General features: G+C 40.4%; 1 protein-coding gene across 1 annotated transcript in view; it reads left to right on the forward strand.

Moving 5' to 3' along the window:
* esyt1b (extended synaptotagmin-like protein 1b) overlaps nucleotides 1-16,415 on the forward strand; it is an 18,733-nt gene extending 2,318 nt beyond the window's left edge. The window contains exons 4-53 of the mRNA XM_023423493.2: nucleotides 694-828; nucleotides 940-1,013; nucleotides 1,122-1,194; nucleotides 1,360-1,449; nucleotides 1,631-1,686; nucleotides 1,845-1,965; nucleotides 2,068-2,244; nucleotides 2,484-2,566; nucleotides 2,789-2,837; nucleotides 2,938-3,027; nucleotides 3,163-3,258; nucleotides 3,781-3,852; nucleotides 3,971-4,057; nucleotides 4,177-4,326; nucleotides 4,859-4,972; nucleotides 5,062-5,238; nucleotides 5,378-5,463; nucleotides 5,542-5,590; nucleotides 5,799-5,888; nucleotides 5,976-6,071; nucleotides 6,168-6,239; nucleotides 6,413-6,499; nucleotides 6,605-6,751; nucleotides 7,127-7,233; nucleotides 7,328-7,505; nucleotides 7,601-7,777; nucleotides 7,864-7,946; nucleotides 8,336-8,384; nucleotides 8,475-8,564; nucleotides 8,754-8,849; nucleotides 9,163-9,234; nucleotides 9,684-9,770; nucleotides 9,881-10,027; nucleotides 10,110-10,246; nucleotides 10,402-10,528; nucleotides 10,620-10,714; nucleotides 10,837-10,978; nucleotides 11,825-12,001; nucleotides 12,115-12,197; nucleotides 12,471-12,519; nucleotides 12,632-12,721; nucleotides 12,932-13,027; nucleotides 13,123-13,194; nucleotides 13,294-13,380; nucleotides 13,501-13,647; nucleotides 13,748-13,896; nucleotides 14,330-14,461; nucleotides 14,568-14,670; nucleotides 15,092-15,141; nucleotides 15,639-16,415. Coding sequence (XP_023279261.1) covers nucleotides 694-828; nucleotides 940-1,013; nucleotides 1,122-1,194; nucleotides 1,360-1,449; nucleotides 1,631-1,686; nucleotides 1,845-1,965; nucleotides 2,068-2,244; nucleotides 2,484-2,566; nucleotides 2,789-2,837; nucleotides 2,938-3,027; nucleotides 3,163-3,258; nucleotides 3,781-3,852; nucleotides 3,971-4,057; nucleotides 4,177-4,326; nucleotides 4,859-4,972; nucleotides 5,062-5,238; nucleotides 5,378-5,463; nucleotides 5,542-5,590; nucleotides 5,799-5,888; nucleotides 5,976-6,071; nucleotides 6,168-6,239; nucleotides 6,413-6,499; nucleotides 6,605-6,751; nucleotides 7,127-7,233; nucleotides 7,328-7,505; nucleotides 7,601-7,777; nucleotides 7,864-7,946; nucleotides 8,336-8,384; nucleotides 8,475-8,564; nucleotides 8,754-8,849; nucleotides 9,163-9,234; nucleotides 9,684-9,770; nucleotides 9,881-10,027; nucleotides 10,110-10,246; nucleotides 10,402-10,528; nucleotides 10,620-10,714; nucleotides 10,837-10,978; nucleotides 11,825-12,001; nucleotides 12,115-12,197; nucleotides 12,471-12,519; nucleotides 12,632-12,721; nucleotides 12,932-13,027; nucleotides 13,123-13,194; nucleotides 13,294-13,380; nucleotides 13,501-13,647; nucleotides 13,748-13,896; nucleotides 14,330-14,461; nucleotides 14,568-14,670; nucleotides 15,092-15,141; nucleotides 15,639-15,666 — 5,121 coding nt within the window. The 3' untranslated portion in view covers nucleotides 15,667-16,415. The remainder of the gene's footprint in view (nucleotides 1-693; nucleotides 829-939; nucleotides 1,014-1,121; nucleotides 1,195-1,359; nucleotides 1,450-1,630; nucleotides 1,687-1,844; nucleotides 1,966-2,067; nucleotides 2,245-2,483; nucleotides 2,567-2,788; nucleotides 2,838-2,937; nucleotides 3,028-3,162; nucleotides 3,259-3,780; nucleotides 3,853-3,970; nucleotides 4,058-4,176; nucleotides 4,327-4,858; nucleotides 4,973-5,061; nucleotides 5,239-5,377; nucleotides 5,464-5,541; nucleotides 5,591-5,798; nucleotides 5,889-5,975; nucleotides 6,072-6,167; nucleotides 6,240-6,412; nucleotides 6,500-6,604; nucleotides 6,752-7,126; nucleotides 7,234-7,327; nucleotides 7,506-7,600; nucleotides 7,778-7,863; nucleotides 7,947-8,335; nucleotides 8,385-8,474; nucleotides 8,565-8,753; nucleotides 8,850-9,162; nucleotides 9,235-9,683; nucleotides 9,771-9,880; nucleotides 10,028-10,109; nucleotides 10,247-10,401; nucleotides 10,529-10,619; nucleotides 10,715-10,836; nucleotides 10,979-11,824; nucleotides 12,002-12,114; nucleotides 12,198-12,470; nucleotides 12,520-12,631; nucleotides 12,722-12,931; nucleotides 13,028-13,122; nucleotides 13,195-13,293; nucleotides 13,381-13,500; nucleotides 13,648-13,747; nucleotides 13,897-14,329; nucleotides 14,462-14,567; nucleotides 14,671-15,091; nucleotides 15,142-15,638) is intronic.
* The last annotated feature ends 416 nt before the right edge of the window (nucleotides 16,416-16,831 follow it).

Raw genomic sequence — 16,831 nt, forward strand, 5'->3', positions numbered from 1 at the left:
CCCCCCCCCCCCCCCCCCCCCCCCGCAAAACAAAATAAAACTGCAGTTATTGTCCCCCCTCCAACTTTCTCTTCTAGCCCAGAGAGACACGGGCCACTAATATAGATATACAGAAATAAAAGTATTCATGCTAACAGGACCACGAGATCCGAGCGTCTGAGAGCAGACAAAGCAGAGGTTTGAGACTTTTCACTGGAGGGGTGGTCACCAGATTCCCCTGTTGCTCAAGCTCTATCCTCCACAGAAGCAGGCGGCTGATGACTCACTCTCTACTTATGCTAGACTGGAACAAACGCAGTTTTTTTTTTTTCTACGGTCACACAAGCGCACAACCAAACACTGCCTCCGCTTTTTGTTCTTTTGCTGTAGGAATGAAGACTTGGAAAGTTAATGAAGCAATATTAATATTTTGTAAAAAGTGAACACATGCAGCGCATGGCATGCATTCATTCAAGGACCCAAATAAGAAGACTAGCAGCTGAGTAGACTCAACTGGCTGCAGCTGTCCCTGTCATTCCTCTGTTCTTGCTTATGGACACCAAGGCATCTGACAAATAGTTTTGTCGCAATGTACATGGCTAAAATTACAAAGTTTACTCAAAGCACTAGTCTCTGGTTGAATACTGCAGGGATGTACATCATATGTAATCTACCAAGCAGCTCATAACCTTGTGCTCTTAATGGCCCGGCCAGGTGCTGCAGCAGGTGTGGCCTTTTGTCGGCCAATACCTTGAGAAGCTGCTGGTGGAAACCATCGCTCCATCTATCCGAGCCTCAAGCACCCACCTCCAGACCCTTAGCTTCACAAAAGTGGACATGGGTGACAAGGTGATGGCATTGATACTTTAACTATACGACACTATGAATTCTGTAAAGATTCACACAAATGATGCATGTTGTTTATTTTATGCAAACAAATGTGCTCTCTGTTTGCTCCAGGCCATGAAGGTTGTAGGGATCAAGGCACACACAGAGAATGACAAGGGACAAGTCCTGCTAGATCTATATATCAGGTAAATGTTTGTCCATTGTTTTTTGGGTTTGTGAGTTGCTGTCACTGCAGTGTTACGTCTTTCAAAAGGCATTATTGTAGGTGACACTTTGCTTCTTTTAATCCTCAGCTATGTTGGTAATGTAGAGATCAATGTTGAGGTGAAAAGATACTTCTGCAAAGCCGGAGTCAAAGGAATACAGGTGTGTCTTCTTATCAAGCTTAAAAGTATTATGTGGTCAAGTAACTGAGCAACAACATTTTAAAGCTTCTAAATGTTTACTGAAACACACAGAAAATCTGCCATTGCGTTAGCATTTAACATCATTTCATTTCATAAGCAACCCTCTCTGTTTCTCTGTCTTAAGCTACATGGGATGATGCGGGTGATTCTGGAGCCTCTGATTGGAGATGTACCCATAGTCGGTGCGGTCACCATGTTTTTCATCCAGAGGCCCGTACGTCCATCTGCATTCACCTCTATTTGTCCTTTTCTTAAATGCCCCTCAACCCTGATTCCTGTGACTATCACATATCTGAGTTTAGCCTCATGTGCTGTTCTTGCTATTGATTTCTCATCAATCCTGATTGACTTTCTGCATAAAGTACATTCTCCTATTGTCTATTATCTCTTCCCAGAAACTAGACATCAATTGGACTGGACTGACTAATTTGTTGGACATCCCTGGACTCAAGTGAGTCATGCTGAAATAACTGGTTTACACATTAGTAGTAGCCACAACATTACAATAAAACAACCTCTCAATATATTATGACTGTGTGGACTGAACAATTAATTATTTAAGCAGCGCAGTGGTATGATTTCCCTGAAATGACTCCCCCTTTGTCTCAGTGTAATGTCAGACAGCATGATCATGGATGCCATTGCCTCCTTCTTGGTTTTGCCAAACCGCCTTGTTGTTCCACTGGTTCCTGGCCTGCATGTGGCCCAGCTACGTTCTCCTTTGCCCAGGGTAAAGCCTGAATATGCACCTGCAGATGAAGATATTGACATTTCAGTAAACACCAGTACATCATACCTACCTACCTACCTACACCGCCATTTTCTTTTTTAGGGTGTGGTACGCATCCACCTACTGGAGGCAAAGAATCTAGCCGCAAAGGACAGCTATGTGAAAGGGGTCATGGCTGGCTGGTCTGACCCCTATGCCATATTGAGGGTTGGTCCCCAGACCTTCACCTCCAAACACTTTGACAACACAGACTCTCCCAGGTGGGAAGAAATGTATGAGGTAAGGAGAATAGAGAGTTTCATGGAAAGTCTGAAATGTTTGTCATCATTACTCTATGTGTACAGGTGTTGGAATATTCCTTTTCATGGATATCATGTATCATTTCACCCTGTTCTATATTTGAGGGATTTGACTATTACAGTGCTGAGAATGTTCATTTTCATCCACGAGGCCACAGCCAGCTTCCATACAAATCCTTCTGTCAGTCTTCATGTCCTTATGTGTGTCTGGTACATCAGGTTATAGTCCATGAAGTGCCTGGTCAAGAGTTGGAGGTGGAGGTATATGACAAAGACCCAGACCAGGATGATTTCCTGGGCAGGTACATATGCATAGTTCATGTCTCCTGTGTGCCTATATTGAACCTCTCATTGTCGTCTTTCACCTGCCACCTTTCATGACCAATGGGAAAAAGTACACTATCATTTTTTTAAAACAAATAATCGGACTCTTAAAGTTATAGACATCTATGCTATGATCCTTTTATCTTCATCGATGCATCTTTTCTTTTAGTAATTCTGCCTTACGTCCCTCTTCCATGTAGGACCAAATTGGATTTGGGCATTGTGAAGAAATCTGTAGTTGTTGATGATGTAAGTAAAAAGCTGTTGTCATCTCAGTCATAACAGTCAGTTGTACAATCACATGTTTAATCTTTGGATTGCAATTGTATGTCTGTGGCTATCTTCCCAGTGGTTCACTTTGAAAGACACTCCGACAGGACGGGTTCATTTCAGACTGGAGTGGTTGGCCCTGCTGCCTAGCACTGATCGACTGGAGCAGGTTTGAGTCACTCTTTTCCGCTTATTGCTCTTTGGAGATTCTACAGTACAGTGGATTTTTGTGTGCCCTTCAGCACTCTATCTTTGTGTCAGACAATCGCAGTGAAAAACAAATCTGTTTTCAATTCTCTCCCAGATCCTAAAGAGGAATGAAAGTGTGACTAGTAAGAATGCTGATCCACCTTCTTCAGCCATCTTGGTTGTGTATCTGGACAAGGCTGAGGCACTTCCTGTGAGTAAAGTTTATCTCTACCCTCTCTACCCACATTTGTACTCGGCTCAGAGCTGCTTCCTGTCTGTGGTTAAACTGAGGCAGAGCTGTAACTGCCATCTGTCACGCATTCCTCATTCTTGTTGCCTTGGCCTCTTAACCTTTTTCACACCATTGTAGTGTGGACGAATGTGGCTAACTTTATCCAAGGCTGGTAAACACACATGTCCTACTAAGCTAATTTCTGCTGTCATATCATAAAACAAAAGGGAACAGCAATGTCAGAATCTTTGGAATGAAGCGTAGTCTTTGTGGTTTCTCTGGTGCAGATTTATACTTCCTGATTGTACCATGCAGCATGGTGCTTCCTTTCATATATTTGTGCTGTTGCTATGGTAGCCTTATACACACTATTCATAACATGAACCACGTGTTGTCGGAATGGCAGATAAGTCTATTATTGCTCAGTACTTGGTTACAAGATGTCATTGTTCACATGCCTTACTGTGTATTAATATTTGTATATTGCTGTGCATCTTTTAGATGAAGAAGGGAAATAAAGAGCCCAATCCCATGGTGCAGTTGTCTGTGCAGGATGTCACTAGAGAGAGCAAGGTATATCTACTGAGAAAGACCATTATGATACTGTAGATTATGTTTAATTTATTTTCTATTTTATATGCATGTGGGACTTCTAATTGAAATCACTCTTACTGTTTATTCTTGCCTTTAGACTTGTTACACAACTGTTAATCCAGAGTGGGAGGAAGCTTTCACCTTCTTCATTCATGATCCACTCAAACAGGACATAGACATTCAGGTAACAGCTCATAAGCTCATTCGCTAGTCTTCATCAAACTTTTAAGTATGGCAATCTGATGAAACAGAACAAAATTGTCATATTCTTATTTAAACTTCCCTCCATTCTAAATGAACTAGGTGAAGGATGCTGATCGTGTACAGACTTTGGGCAGCCTGACTATCCCTTTGTCCCGTCTGCTGTCCAATTCCAATCTCTCTCTGGACCAGTGGTTCCAGTTGGACAATTCTGGATCTGCCAGTCGCATCTATATCAATACAGTTCTCAGGGTAAATGGCAAATATACACATTCACTAATCCTGCTCTGCATTAAACAAATTAAAGGACCAGTGTGGAGGATTTAGTGGCATCTAGTGGTGAGGTTGCAGATTGCAACCAACTGAATGCCCCTCCCCTTAGCCCTCCATTTCCAAGCATGTAGAAGAACCTACGGTGGCCTTTAGGTAATATAAAAACGTGAAAGACTCTCTTTAAACCATCATTTGATTTGTCTGATCTGGGCTATTGTAGAAATATGGTGGTCCAACATGGCAGGCTCTGTGGAAGAGGACCTGCCCGGTAAGTAGATATGATGGGTTCATTCTAAGCTAAGGAAAACACAACAATTCTTAGTTTCAGGTGATTATACACTAATGAAAACATAAATATGACAATTCTGCCAATACATCCCCCTAAATCCTACATACTGGTCATTTGATGGCTAGTAAATGTACTGAAAAAAACAAGCACAATGTAGAAGAACTCAACTGAAAATTTAATTTTGGTCACATCTTGTCTCTTATTGTTTCTGCTGTAACATAGGTTCTGTGGTTAGATGAAGAACGTATTTCATCTGATGTGTCATCCAATATGGGGGCTGGACTGTCCAAAAAGCTGGCCCAACAGACCTCCCCTCATCCCAGCTTTGCCACAGAGGTAATGGAGGACAGTGCAGTTCTGTGTTTTAATTTCAAATGGTCTGAGCCTATTGCATATACTCATTTTAAAGTTTGTATTTTTTCCAGGGACTGCTTAGAATTCATCTTCTGGCAGGCCAGAATCTTGTTCCGAAAGACAACCTAATGGGAGGCATGGTGAAAGGCAAGAGTGACCCCTATGTCAAGATCAACATCGGAGGTGAAATGTTCACAAGTCATGTTATCAAGAGCAATCTTAACCCCACATGGAATGAGATGTATGAGGTAAATAACAAGTCACTGAAACTTTATGGCTATTGCGGTGAAATTGTAAAACATGGTTGAAGTTTGCATGTTTTCATAAATATCTTGTATAATTGGTTTGAAAGAGTCCTCTGAAATGTGTGATTTGTTCACGCTTCAGGTGATTCTAACCCAACTACCTGGCCAGGAGCTGTTTGTGGAGGTGTTTGATAAAGACATGGACATGAAGGATGACTTCATGGGCAGGTAGCTGTATATAATTTGTCACATAAGATAATTAGATTCAAGAAGACACATTCTAATCCCACATTTCTTGACATACAGGCTGAAGATCAGTCTGAAGGACATCATTGATTCTCAGTACACTGATCAGGTGGGATACTTCAGCCAAACACATCGCTGCATTTTTAGGTTTTAGGAGTATGGTTAGAATTGAGGAACAGCAATAAAGCAAATGGATATTAAATCCAAAAGTAACCAAAGTTTGGTCAGAAACATTTGGAATTACTTAATGAAGGAAATTTTCATGTAGGTGTTTCTCTTGTGTATATATATATATATGGCTTCTCTTTATTTCTCAGTGGTACAATCTCAGTGATGTGAAGTCTGGTCGAGTTCACCTGGTACTGGAATGGGTTCCAACAGCCTCAGAGTCAGACAGATTGGACCAGGTCAGTATTTTCAGATTGAGTCATGGATTAATGGACGCTTTGTGGTAAACTTGATTCATATTCGCCCATTCTTTCCTGTGTCCTTAGGTTCTCCAGTTCTATTCCAGACAGTCCTACCAGAACAAGGCGGTTCCCTCTGCAGGCCTACTGTTTGTGTATATCGAGCAAGCAGATGGTTTACCAGTGAGTCCTTTGATGCTGCTGTGAAGGATAATGTGAAACGTTAGTGGTTAACAGTTGAACTCCCAAGGAACATCATTGCCTTCTGTCTCTCTGCAGTTGAAGAAGAGTGGAAAAGAACCAAAAGTGGGAGCGGAGATTACTCTTGGACAAACGTCCCGAAAAACTACAGTAAGACCCAAAAGATTGATAGATAGAGTACTAACTTAATTAATCCCAAAGGGAAATTACAAACCTCAATCAGATAATACTGTTTTTAAGGTTTGCTGTAGTGGGTATTGGACTATTCTGAATGACATAATATCTGTCAGTAAAATTGACCGACTCTTGCAACTGGTCTGAAGGTGTGTGATCGCACAACATCACCTCAGTGGAATGAGGCATTCTGCTACCTGGTTCGAGACCCCAGAGAAGATATTCTTGTACTTAAGGTAGGCTGGCTTCAGGCAGCACTGTGGATGCAAACAGTGTAATGTTGATAGTTGATATACAAATACTCCCACCCTCTGTTAACACCCGCTGCTGGGTTTTTCCAGTTCTCCCACAGCTGGACCCTGCCCATTGGTTCGCTGGTGGTTCCTATCAGAGAGCTGCTGTCTGAACCAGAGCTGGTCCTGGACCAGTGGTTCCATCTGGATGGAGCCTCACCTGAGAGTCAGGTTCTTCTGAGAGCTGAACTTAAGGTGGGAGGATTGTGTCTGTCGATGTTTCATTTTCTCTGTATGTCTTATTCAAAATATTAAGCATGTGTCCTTAAGTTTCGTTTTCTCCATCACTTTATCATTTTCACTGTATGATCCTCTCTCTATCTCCAATGTCTCTGTCTTATTTTCACTGTTTCTTTTTCTGTCTGTATATGTTACTCTAATAACTGTAATATCATTATTTCTCTGTCTGTTTCTTTCTTTTCTGTATGTCTCTGTATCTCACACTCGCAACAATTTGTTTCCTGTCTTTACTTTGGCTTTTGTTCTTGTTCTGTTGATGTTGATACTTATAATCTTGACTTCTACAAAGCTAGTTAACCAAGTGAAACAATAATATCAACTCAACTGCAGATGCTGATTCCAAGCAAATGTCCTGGTGCCACTAATAAGGCTAAGGTCACCTCAGCATCAGATCCCTCCCCTGCTAAGCCAAAACCAGAGACAGAGACAGTGCTGAGGTGAGACATTCAAAAAAGTCTGTCCTTACACAGTATTTTCCATTTCTCCATTGTCTTTTTCATTTCCCCTCATTGCTACCTTTTGTGTCTTTAGATCAAGTTCAGTGGACACTCCTCCTGTGGAGACCCTTGTCTCTTCAGTGACTTTGCATGATGATGTTGACGTAAAGGAAACGGCAGCTGATGTGATTGAAGAGAAGGTGGAAGAATCACCAAGCCCTGCTATAGCACAACCTCCTCATACTTCTCCAGACCTCAGCTTTGCCAGTGAGGTAACATTGCAAAACAGTGATCTACAGTACCAGATACAAGCACCACATGTGATAGATAAAATCGATTGATAAAGTAATATGATCTCTTCCTGTAGGGGCTGCTGAGAATCATCTTGTTGGAGGCAGAGAGTCTGGTTGCCAAAGATAACAAGATGGGTGGTATGGTCAAGGGCAAGAGTGACCCCTATGCCAAAATCAATGTTGGAGAGGTCGCGTTTAAGAGTAACGTGATCAAGGAGAATCTCAACCCTGTCTGGAATGAGATGTATGAGGTGTGTGGAGGTGACTGTACAATTTGAATTCCCCTAAGCATGATTTCAAATAGAGATGACAGTCAACTGTTCTGTGTTCCCCACAGGTGGTGCTGAGGCCTCAGTCAGGACAGGAGATGCAAGTACAGCTGTATGACAAAGACATGGACAAAGATGACTTCCTGGGCAGGTGAGGGCTAATGTGGAGGTTTCTAGCTGTCCTGCAATTATTCTCTTTAACTCCAAGCCTTTATTGCCTCAGCATGGTATATGATAAATACGTCATTATTTGACCATACAAATAAAAAATTGGCATACTGTATTATGATGTGCTGTGTATAAGAAGATTTTGAATGAATGAAAATCTGCATTTTGTGTTTCCAAACAGATTGTAGTTGAAAACATAGACTTTATCACTGTCAGAAAATATTAATACTTTACATTTAGTGTCTTTGTCCATTTGTGAAAAGGTTTATCATTCAATTTGAAATCATTTAGTGGTGAGGCTGCACTTCACAGATTGTGCATTGGCCAGATGTTATTGTCTAAAATCTGCATTTTCTTATGCATTGTGAACAGATTGAAAATCAGTGTGGCAGACATCATCCGCTCCCAGTACACAGACCAGGTGAGTATTCCACGATCACTGTATGTAAATATGTTTTTCCCCTGGTGTAATCACAGGCTGTGATTCAGTAACGGTACGTCTCTGTTTCAGTGGTACACCCTGAATGACGTGAAGTCTGGACGTGTGCGCCTGATATTGGAGTGGGTTCCAACAATGTCCTGTAATGACACCCTCGACCAAGTTAGTGCAATTTTTTTATGATTTGTTTAAGCTTCTTCCCTTATTCATGCACATATGTTTAATCTTGATTATTTGTGTTGCCTATTCTTCTCCGTACTATTCCAAATAACAACCCCTGCACAGTTGACTCACTGTGCACATCAGTGCTGAGTCACTGTAATGTATTTTTAATTTGATTCTCTGCTGCAGGTGATGGAGCTGCAGTCTCTCCAGTCTTACCAGAACAAGGCTGTTCCCACTGCGGCCCTGCTCTTTGTTTATGTGGACAGAGCACACTCATTGCCTGTGAGTCCTCTGTAATTTTGTACACTGAAAGCCACCATAATTAGTGTGTTGAGTTATAGATAGACTAGGGTTTTCAAAGTGTTGATAAAGAGATACTCTATTGATATACAGGTGGAAAAGCTACTTCTGCTTCTCAAGATATTGTTTTTGTAAATAATCACTTACCAAAACAAATAAAATTAAAAAAAATTGTTGTTAGCTGAATAGCAATCACTGTTGTTGGATTTTATAAATATTTGATTTTTTAAAAGAAAGGCAAGTTGGATATCACCCTATTTAATGTTATGAATGTTATGTGTCTTTCTGTGTCCAGTTTAAGAAAAGTGGAAAAGAGCCCAAGGCTGGGGCCGAGCTTGTATTTGGTAACACAACCTACAAAACCAAGGTATGACGCAGATGATAAAGACATGAAACACACACAAACACGTGGGCTGTCTGTGTAGGGCTGCATCTTGTAATTATTTTCATCATTATTATATTGGTTGATGTTTTTTTTTTTGTTTTTTTTTTCGATTAATCTGTTGGTCATTTATTCAATAAAATGTACCATCACAGTTTTCTAGAAACCAGTCAAGTGTGTTGGTAAATGATTAACAATTTTATCGGATAAATGGCCATAATAACTGTCTTTACAATCAGAAAAATTACACCTTTGGCACCCCCTAGTGACAATATCAAAAAAGACAACAATCTTGACAATAGTGCCAATAGTCTCATTATCTGTTCAAAATCAATTGAAACTGTGAGGAAGAAACAATTTAAAAGTGCAGTAAATGTATAATTTTGTTATATAAATCTACCATTACCACAATTTTCCTCTTTTTCTTTCTGAAGGTGTGTGATCGCTCCAGATCACCTCAGTGGAATGAGGCATTCTACTTTTTGGTTCGGGACCCCGAACAAGAGATGCTCATAGTGAAGGTGAATGTACTTTGTGTCTCACATTACTAATAATGTTAATCTAATCTAAAACCTGCTGCAAGACATTACAAACAATAACTGAGATCATAAATGTGCCCTGACCCCTGTAGTTGTCAAGTGCGTGGGACCAGCCAATGGGATCTCTAGTAGTTCCTGTTAGAGAGCTGCTCTCTGAGCCACAGCTGGTCTTGGACCAGTGGAAGCATCTGGATGGAGCATTACCTGAAAGTGAGATCCTGCTGAGGGCTGAACTCAAGGTACGAGAATATACACACACGGGGGATTAGTGCCATTGTCTCCGATACACAAAGTAACCAACTGGAAATTTGTTGTTGACAGATCCTTAACTCAAGGATGACTGAAGCTCCACAGCCTTGCGCAACTGGTTCAAAGAAGGTAGAGATGGTCACCACCGCTGATAAGACATTCAAAGCAGCTAAGGAAGAGGAAGAAATATCAGAGCTCCCAACACATGAGTGAGTGTTTTTGGTTGATATGATGATGCACACCAGTAATGCCGCTGAGTGTAATTCAAATATAAGGAAATGTTAGCAATAAATACACATTTGAAACTTTAAGTCCAATCAGCAGTGTGGCTGCAGTGTTTTGTGACAGCAGTGTGTGTATTCAGGTCTGTTGCAGTATCCAAGCAGCCTACACAACCTGAACAAGCAGAAACACATGCCGCTCCTGAAAAGGCTACTCATGCTGAACCAGCTGCCATTCACACTGCATCTGATACATTCCCTGCTGCTGCAGTGAGTTGCATCATGAAATTGTTTTTTTGGGGGGGGGTTTTTTATGTTCGGTCTCTTTTCTTCATCATAACATCAATGTTATTTTGTTCAGATGGTGGAGGAACCAACAGATGCAGAGGAGCATCCTTCACTGTCAGACACAGCTATTAGAAGAGACTTTGAACCACAGCAAAAACCAACAGAGGGGTGAGCTCCATATTGCAGAAAATAAAACGTCTTATTTTCCCTTCCTTCCTAAGAAACCAAACAGTGAACATGTTTAAATTTCTGCTCTGTGTGTGTTTGTGTGTCTGTGTGCATGAATGTAGTATTGGTCTAGAAAACCTTGCCCACTCCACAGTGACTGGTCTCCCTGCTGAAACCCTGGGGCCAGCAGTGGTCACAGAAGACCCTGAACCTGGTGAACTTCTTCCACCACAGACCACCCCCAGCAGGGACTTCGGTAAAGAGGTGGGTTTAGATTACTCCTTGATCAGCAGAGTGTAAGTTAAGCTTCCACCCAGCACCTAATGAGATTTGTTTCCCATCATAGTCTTCATAGTTTGAATTTTCCGATATTTTCATTATTTCAAGGGGGAGCGTTGATTTAAATATTGTTCAAAAAGGATTTCAAAAGTATAAAATCTAAAAATGTCAGAGCTCTATCAATCATGTGATGGTGAATAGTTTAGTGAGCTGATGCTACTGGGTCTCAGCCGATCATGTGGATTTTCTGAATAACCCATCATGCCTTTTTTCCAAACAGTGTGACTGTGACACTTCTTCTTATCTTAAAATATAATGTTGAGTGATTCTGAGGAACTGCAAAGGAAGCTGAAATCACCCCCTCCAGACAGGAGGCTCAAAATAAAACTGAACATGTGCCAAGCATTGTATCATTTACACAGTGCACACAAGTCTGGTTTGATGGAGGGACCTTTACTTCATGAAAAAAACAAGAAAAACACATTCTTCCCCAGTTTTATTTTGGCGGACATTTGGAACATTTAGAAGCCCTGCTGTAGATGATCTAAGGGCTCGTGGAGAGACATAAAATGACGGACAGTCAGTGATGTAAGATGGCGCCAAACCATTAAGAGCTTTCTATATAAGTAAAAGGACTTTAAAATCGATTCTAAAAGATACAGGGAGCCAATGAGGTGTAGCCAGTACAGGCGTTATATGCTCTCTCCTTCTTTTCGTTAAAAGTCTAGCAGCAGAGTTCTGAATTAGCTGTAGTAATATAATATACTTAAACTACCAGCTGACCATAGACTTCCTGTATGTTTTAAATCACTTACAATGTTCACCCTGCAGGGGATGCTAAGGATTCATCTGCTGGAGGCCAAGAATCTGGTTGCCAAGGACAACCTGATGGGTGGCATGGTGAAGGGCAAGAGTGACCCCTATGTTAAAATCAACATAGGTGGGATGACATTTAAGAGTCATGTCATCAAAGAGAATCTCAACCCAACATGGAATGAAATGTATGAGGTATGAAGTCCTCTAGGTGAAACTACTGTACATATCTGGAGTTCATTGTATGTACAGTACTATTTTGTTTGTTTGTTGTTTTACAAATGTGGCTATTTGTTTGTTTTTACCAGCTGGTTTTGAGTGGGCCTAGCGTCCAGGAGATCAAGTTTGAAGCATTCGATAAGGATATAGATGCTGATGACTTCCTTGGCAGGTGTGTGTCCTGTATACTTCTCAATGTTGGTTAATCAGTAACTCGTAATAGTAATTAATATTAAAAAGTGCAGAGTCCTGTGCAGTGTGCACAACAGAGATACACTTGACTTGATATGATTTTTACTGAAATGCTACAATCCTACAAGCTGGGACATATGCTTGTTTAAAAAAATCAAGTTTACTTGCTTTTCTGCTGTTTTCATTGTATAATGTTGATATACCCCTTAGTTTTAGCTCTTTTTTAAAAATGTACCTGTTTTCATGTTCACAGATTCAGTGTTAAGCTAAGTGAGGTCATCAGATCGCAGTACACAGATCAGGTTAGTCAAGAACTCATTGTCAGAGGTTGTGCCATGTGATCTGTGAACTCTCTCATTTCCTTATATAGAGGGCGTTGCCTTGTTTTTTTAACTGAGTTTGTTTCTGTTGCAGTGGTACACTCTGAATGATGTGAAGTCTGGGCAGGTTCACTTGATACTGGAATGGGTTCCTACAGTGTCAGATTCAGTCAGACTTGACCAGGTTGGTCCTTATCCATGTTTGCAGCTTTTTCACCCACCGGCTTTAGTCCCACTCTTTTTATTCAGACATTCTTTAAACATGGATTATTGTAGTGTACCCAAGAACGCAGCCTCCCAGATGAGGCCGTCAAGTCACATTCCAACATGCAGGTCACTTTGTTCTTATTGCAACATTTTTGTCAGGCCTAATTTGCTGTGCTCTGTCTCACAGGTACTGCAGCTTCAATCTCTGCAGTCTTATCAGAACAAAGCTGTCCCCTCTGCTGCTCTGCTCTTTGTCAATATAGAGAGAGCGCATTCATTACCTGTAAGTCACCTGCAGTTTCTTTACATGTTGTGCAAAAGTTAACGAAAAGGATTCCTCGTATAATAATACTTGAATGCCTCTCTTTGCTTTATCAGTTGAAGAAAAGTGGAAAGGAACCCAAAGCAGGAGCTGAGCTTGTCCTGGGTGAAACAACATACAAAACCAATGTGAGAATCACAGAGTGCACAGTTCTCCATACTCTAATGTCTAATGAGTAAGTTATAATTGTAATGACTCTGTCTTACATCTTCATTATCTCTCTAAAGCTGTGTGACCGCAGCACCAGTCCTCAGTGGAATGAGTCTTTCTACTTCCTGGTCCATGACCCTAAACATCAGATGCTTGTAGTAAAGGCAAGATATTTATTTACATTTACTTGTTTATTTGTTTGCTGTCGCATCCATTTGTGGTTACAGGTTGCATTTGCAGTAATGTTGGAGTGACATTTTCATCCTCTCTCTCTGGCATTGCAGTTGTCCAGTGGCTGGGACCAGCCAATGGGATCACTGGTGGTCACTGTCAAGGAGCTCCTTGCAGAGCCACAGCTGGTCCTGGACCAATGGTTTCATCTGGATGGAGCCTCGCCTGAGACTCAAATCCTGCTGAGGGCTGAACTCAAGGTGAGAAGGCAAAAACATCTGCGCTTACACAAGTGTTAAAATGTTGTATTTTTGCTAATAAACAAAGATATCTTTATCTTTATATTATTGTTTTCAATAGATTCTGGATTCCAAAATGGTGGATATGATCAGTGAAGGGACTCTGCCCTGTGCTGCCTCTAGCTGTGGATCTGGAAATGGGCAGGTGAAGCTGTCTCTGTCGTATGCCTCGCAGGCGAGAAAGCTCATCGTTGTCGTCCACGCTTGCAGGTGTGCTTCCTCAAATAGTGTGCCACAACACTTTCAGTGAGACTGTTCACACCAATGATATACTCTACTTCTACTGAAGAAGCTCAGATCTTGCTGACTTCATTTTGCACATTTCCCAACTCCTGTTGTAGATGTAGACCTAAGAAATAAATCCAACATAGCTTGATAGAAACCGCAGTTTTTGATTCTCTTTTAATTTAACAATTTAACAGTGGAATGTCTGTTTATAGTAATATTGAAAAATGCTTTAAAAACCTATGAAACTACCACCTACAAAGTGAAGACATTGTTGATGATTCCTCAAATGAAAACTTTACACATTGCAGTGTATTTACAAAGAGCTATTATACAGCTGTAATGTGCTGGGGATTTTAATATCCTAAAACTTTTAACATATAAAATGATGTAAGATACTTTGTTTGTCTGTGCACAGAGGTCTGTTGTCTCAAAGTAAGGATGGTGTAGACAGCTATGTCTCCCTCATGCTGCTGCCGGACAAAAGCAAAGCCACTAAGAGGAAGACAGCTGTGAAGAAAAGAGACCACAAACCAGAATACAATGAGAGGTAATCAATTGACTTATTGCATTGTTTCTATAATCCTGTGCAGGTTTTTGTTGTAAGATCTCTAGTTTAATGTTCACATCTAATCATCTGCTGCATTTTCTTTAAGGTTTGAGTATGATCTGCCCATGGAGGAGACGAAATTCAAGCGCCTCAGTGTATCAGTGAAGAATAACTCGGCTTCGTTCAGGAGCCGCGACATCATTGGACAGGTCAGTCTGAGACTTTACAGTAATTACACCTGTCTGTCATGGCACAGGGCACACGGGAGGACCTCAAATTTCAGATTTTTAAAATGTACTGCATCCCACACATACTGACGAGCCAACGATATAAAAAGTAAATACACGAGTGACCTGAAGAGTATCAAAATAATGTCTCGTGTGACCAATCCAGAACTCACCTGATTAAGAAAATTTGATTAAATCCACACTTGTCCATGTGAGGCTGTGTATGAGTGTTAGTTTGAGTGGTGGCCTTCATTTATAGCAGGATTGTTTTGAAAGACACACCTCAAGTATATCTCAAGATTCTTTCACTCTTAAGCTCCATGAGTGCTTCTTGCAGTGTATACAGAATTACATACAGAAACATTGCTTATTCAGATGTTAACGTGTCATTCCTGTTCTTTAGGTGCAGATCGAGTTGGCTCAAGTTGACCTGATTTCTGGGGTCACAGAATGGTGAGCAGAACTGATTGAACCTTCTTCAGACTGCATTTAAGTTTGTTAATGTGATATTCCACCCAAAACAATTTAGTATATTCAGTAAAAAAATAGTAAGCATCCAACACTCTGCGCTCTGTTGATGTGATAGGTGACTGTCATTTCCTCACTGACAAAGAAACAGAAGGTCTGGTCAGCTTGAATTCATTCCAATCATAGGAAGTTGTCATGGTGGAAAAAACATCAAAACTTCTCAAACCTCTACTGTAACCTTTACTGCTCTCTGACCATATGATCAGTATGTTCCAGATTATCAGCAGCCTGTATAGCCTGTTGAACTGTGGTTCTTTTCACATATTCAGCAGAGAAATGGATTTTGCTGCAGGAATGGTTTGAAGAGTTTCAATCGAACACTTTGAGTGGAATATCACGTAACTGTGTATTTGTTTTCTTCATCGTTTGACGATCATCATTACTTGGTTTTCATTAAATTACTCTCCCTCTCTTTATTCCAGGTTCACTCTGAAAGATGAAGCTGAGTAGTCGTTCTGCTTGCTGGTGACATTCTACAATGATGATGAGGTCATCAATCAACTTGGCATTATGCCATTGCTGCAACTCACACTGATGCCTTCTCCTTGCCACCCTTGTGTACAGTGCCACTGTGGCAGCATTTACCTGCACCCACCCAGCTCTTTGTGCATTATCATATACTATATAAGTGGACTGCACTGTATATTCACATGCATCAATACTCTCACCAAAGATAAGTAGGCTGAAGCAGATGAGTTGGCAAGGATAAAGTGTAAGTTAGTTTTGACTGAAGGATACTTTGCTATATGAAGAAATAATAGTTTTATGATTGAGTGGAGCAAGTGGAAGCTGTGCGAGCCGAGAAAGAATGAAGTCATATTTTGTTTTTGCTCTTTTTGCTCTTATATTGCTGCAGGAATATTTTATATCTGAGAATATCTTGTTGGAAGAGCAGTAACATTTTAAGACATGAGTTTTTTATGTATTGCTCATGAATGCTAATGCCATTTCAGTATTTTGGATCTGTGGTATGACGGGCTCAAATTGAAGTTATTTTATATTTCACAGCACTTTTTACAATTGTTTGCTTTTGAAAATAATTTTTATAAGATTTTCTTTTATATGAGACATTTATCTGTTACACCTATGCTACAATTATGTCTTGGTATATTTGATTTTGTGTATATTTGCAAAGATTATGGATCAAGTCGGATACTGTGCGTTGAAAGTTGAAAAATAAACAGATTTTGCACATCTGACTTTTTGTTTTTGTTTGTAACCATTTTTGGAGTTTGGACTAAAACATTTTTATTCATGGTAATGTTATATATATATTTCTATCACATTTGTATTGTGCTTTTGATTATATTTGTATGAGAGCCATATTTTGCTTTATATTTAATTGATATAGATAGACTGCATATGAACAGTTATTAATTTTGCAGAACTTTAACTCCAAATGCAAATGTTAACGATACAGAGGCACATCAAAAAGGAGATTAGGAAAATGTCCATGACATGATAATCTTAAAGGGTAAAAAGACCAACAAAGGTCAGAAGTTTTCTTGCTTTTTGCATCAACAGTTGGGGAAGAAGTTATCAGATCTTTTACTTGTTAAGTAAAAGTACCAATTCCATGGTGTAGAAATACCCCTGTTTCAAAATTTTGCCTGAG

The sequence above is a fragment of the Seriola lalandi genome, unplaced genomic scaffold, assembly GCF_002814215.2.
Source record: "Seriola lalandi dorsalis isolate HSWRI2012SDOR001 ecotype SW California unplaced genomic scaffold, Sedor1 jcf7180002054692, whole genome shotgun sequence".
NCBI classification, from domain to species: domain Eukaryota; kingdom Metazoa; phylum Chordata; class Actinopteri; order Carangiformes; family Carangidae; genus Seriola; species Seriola lalandi.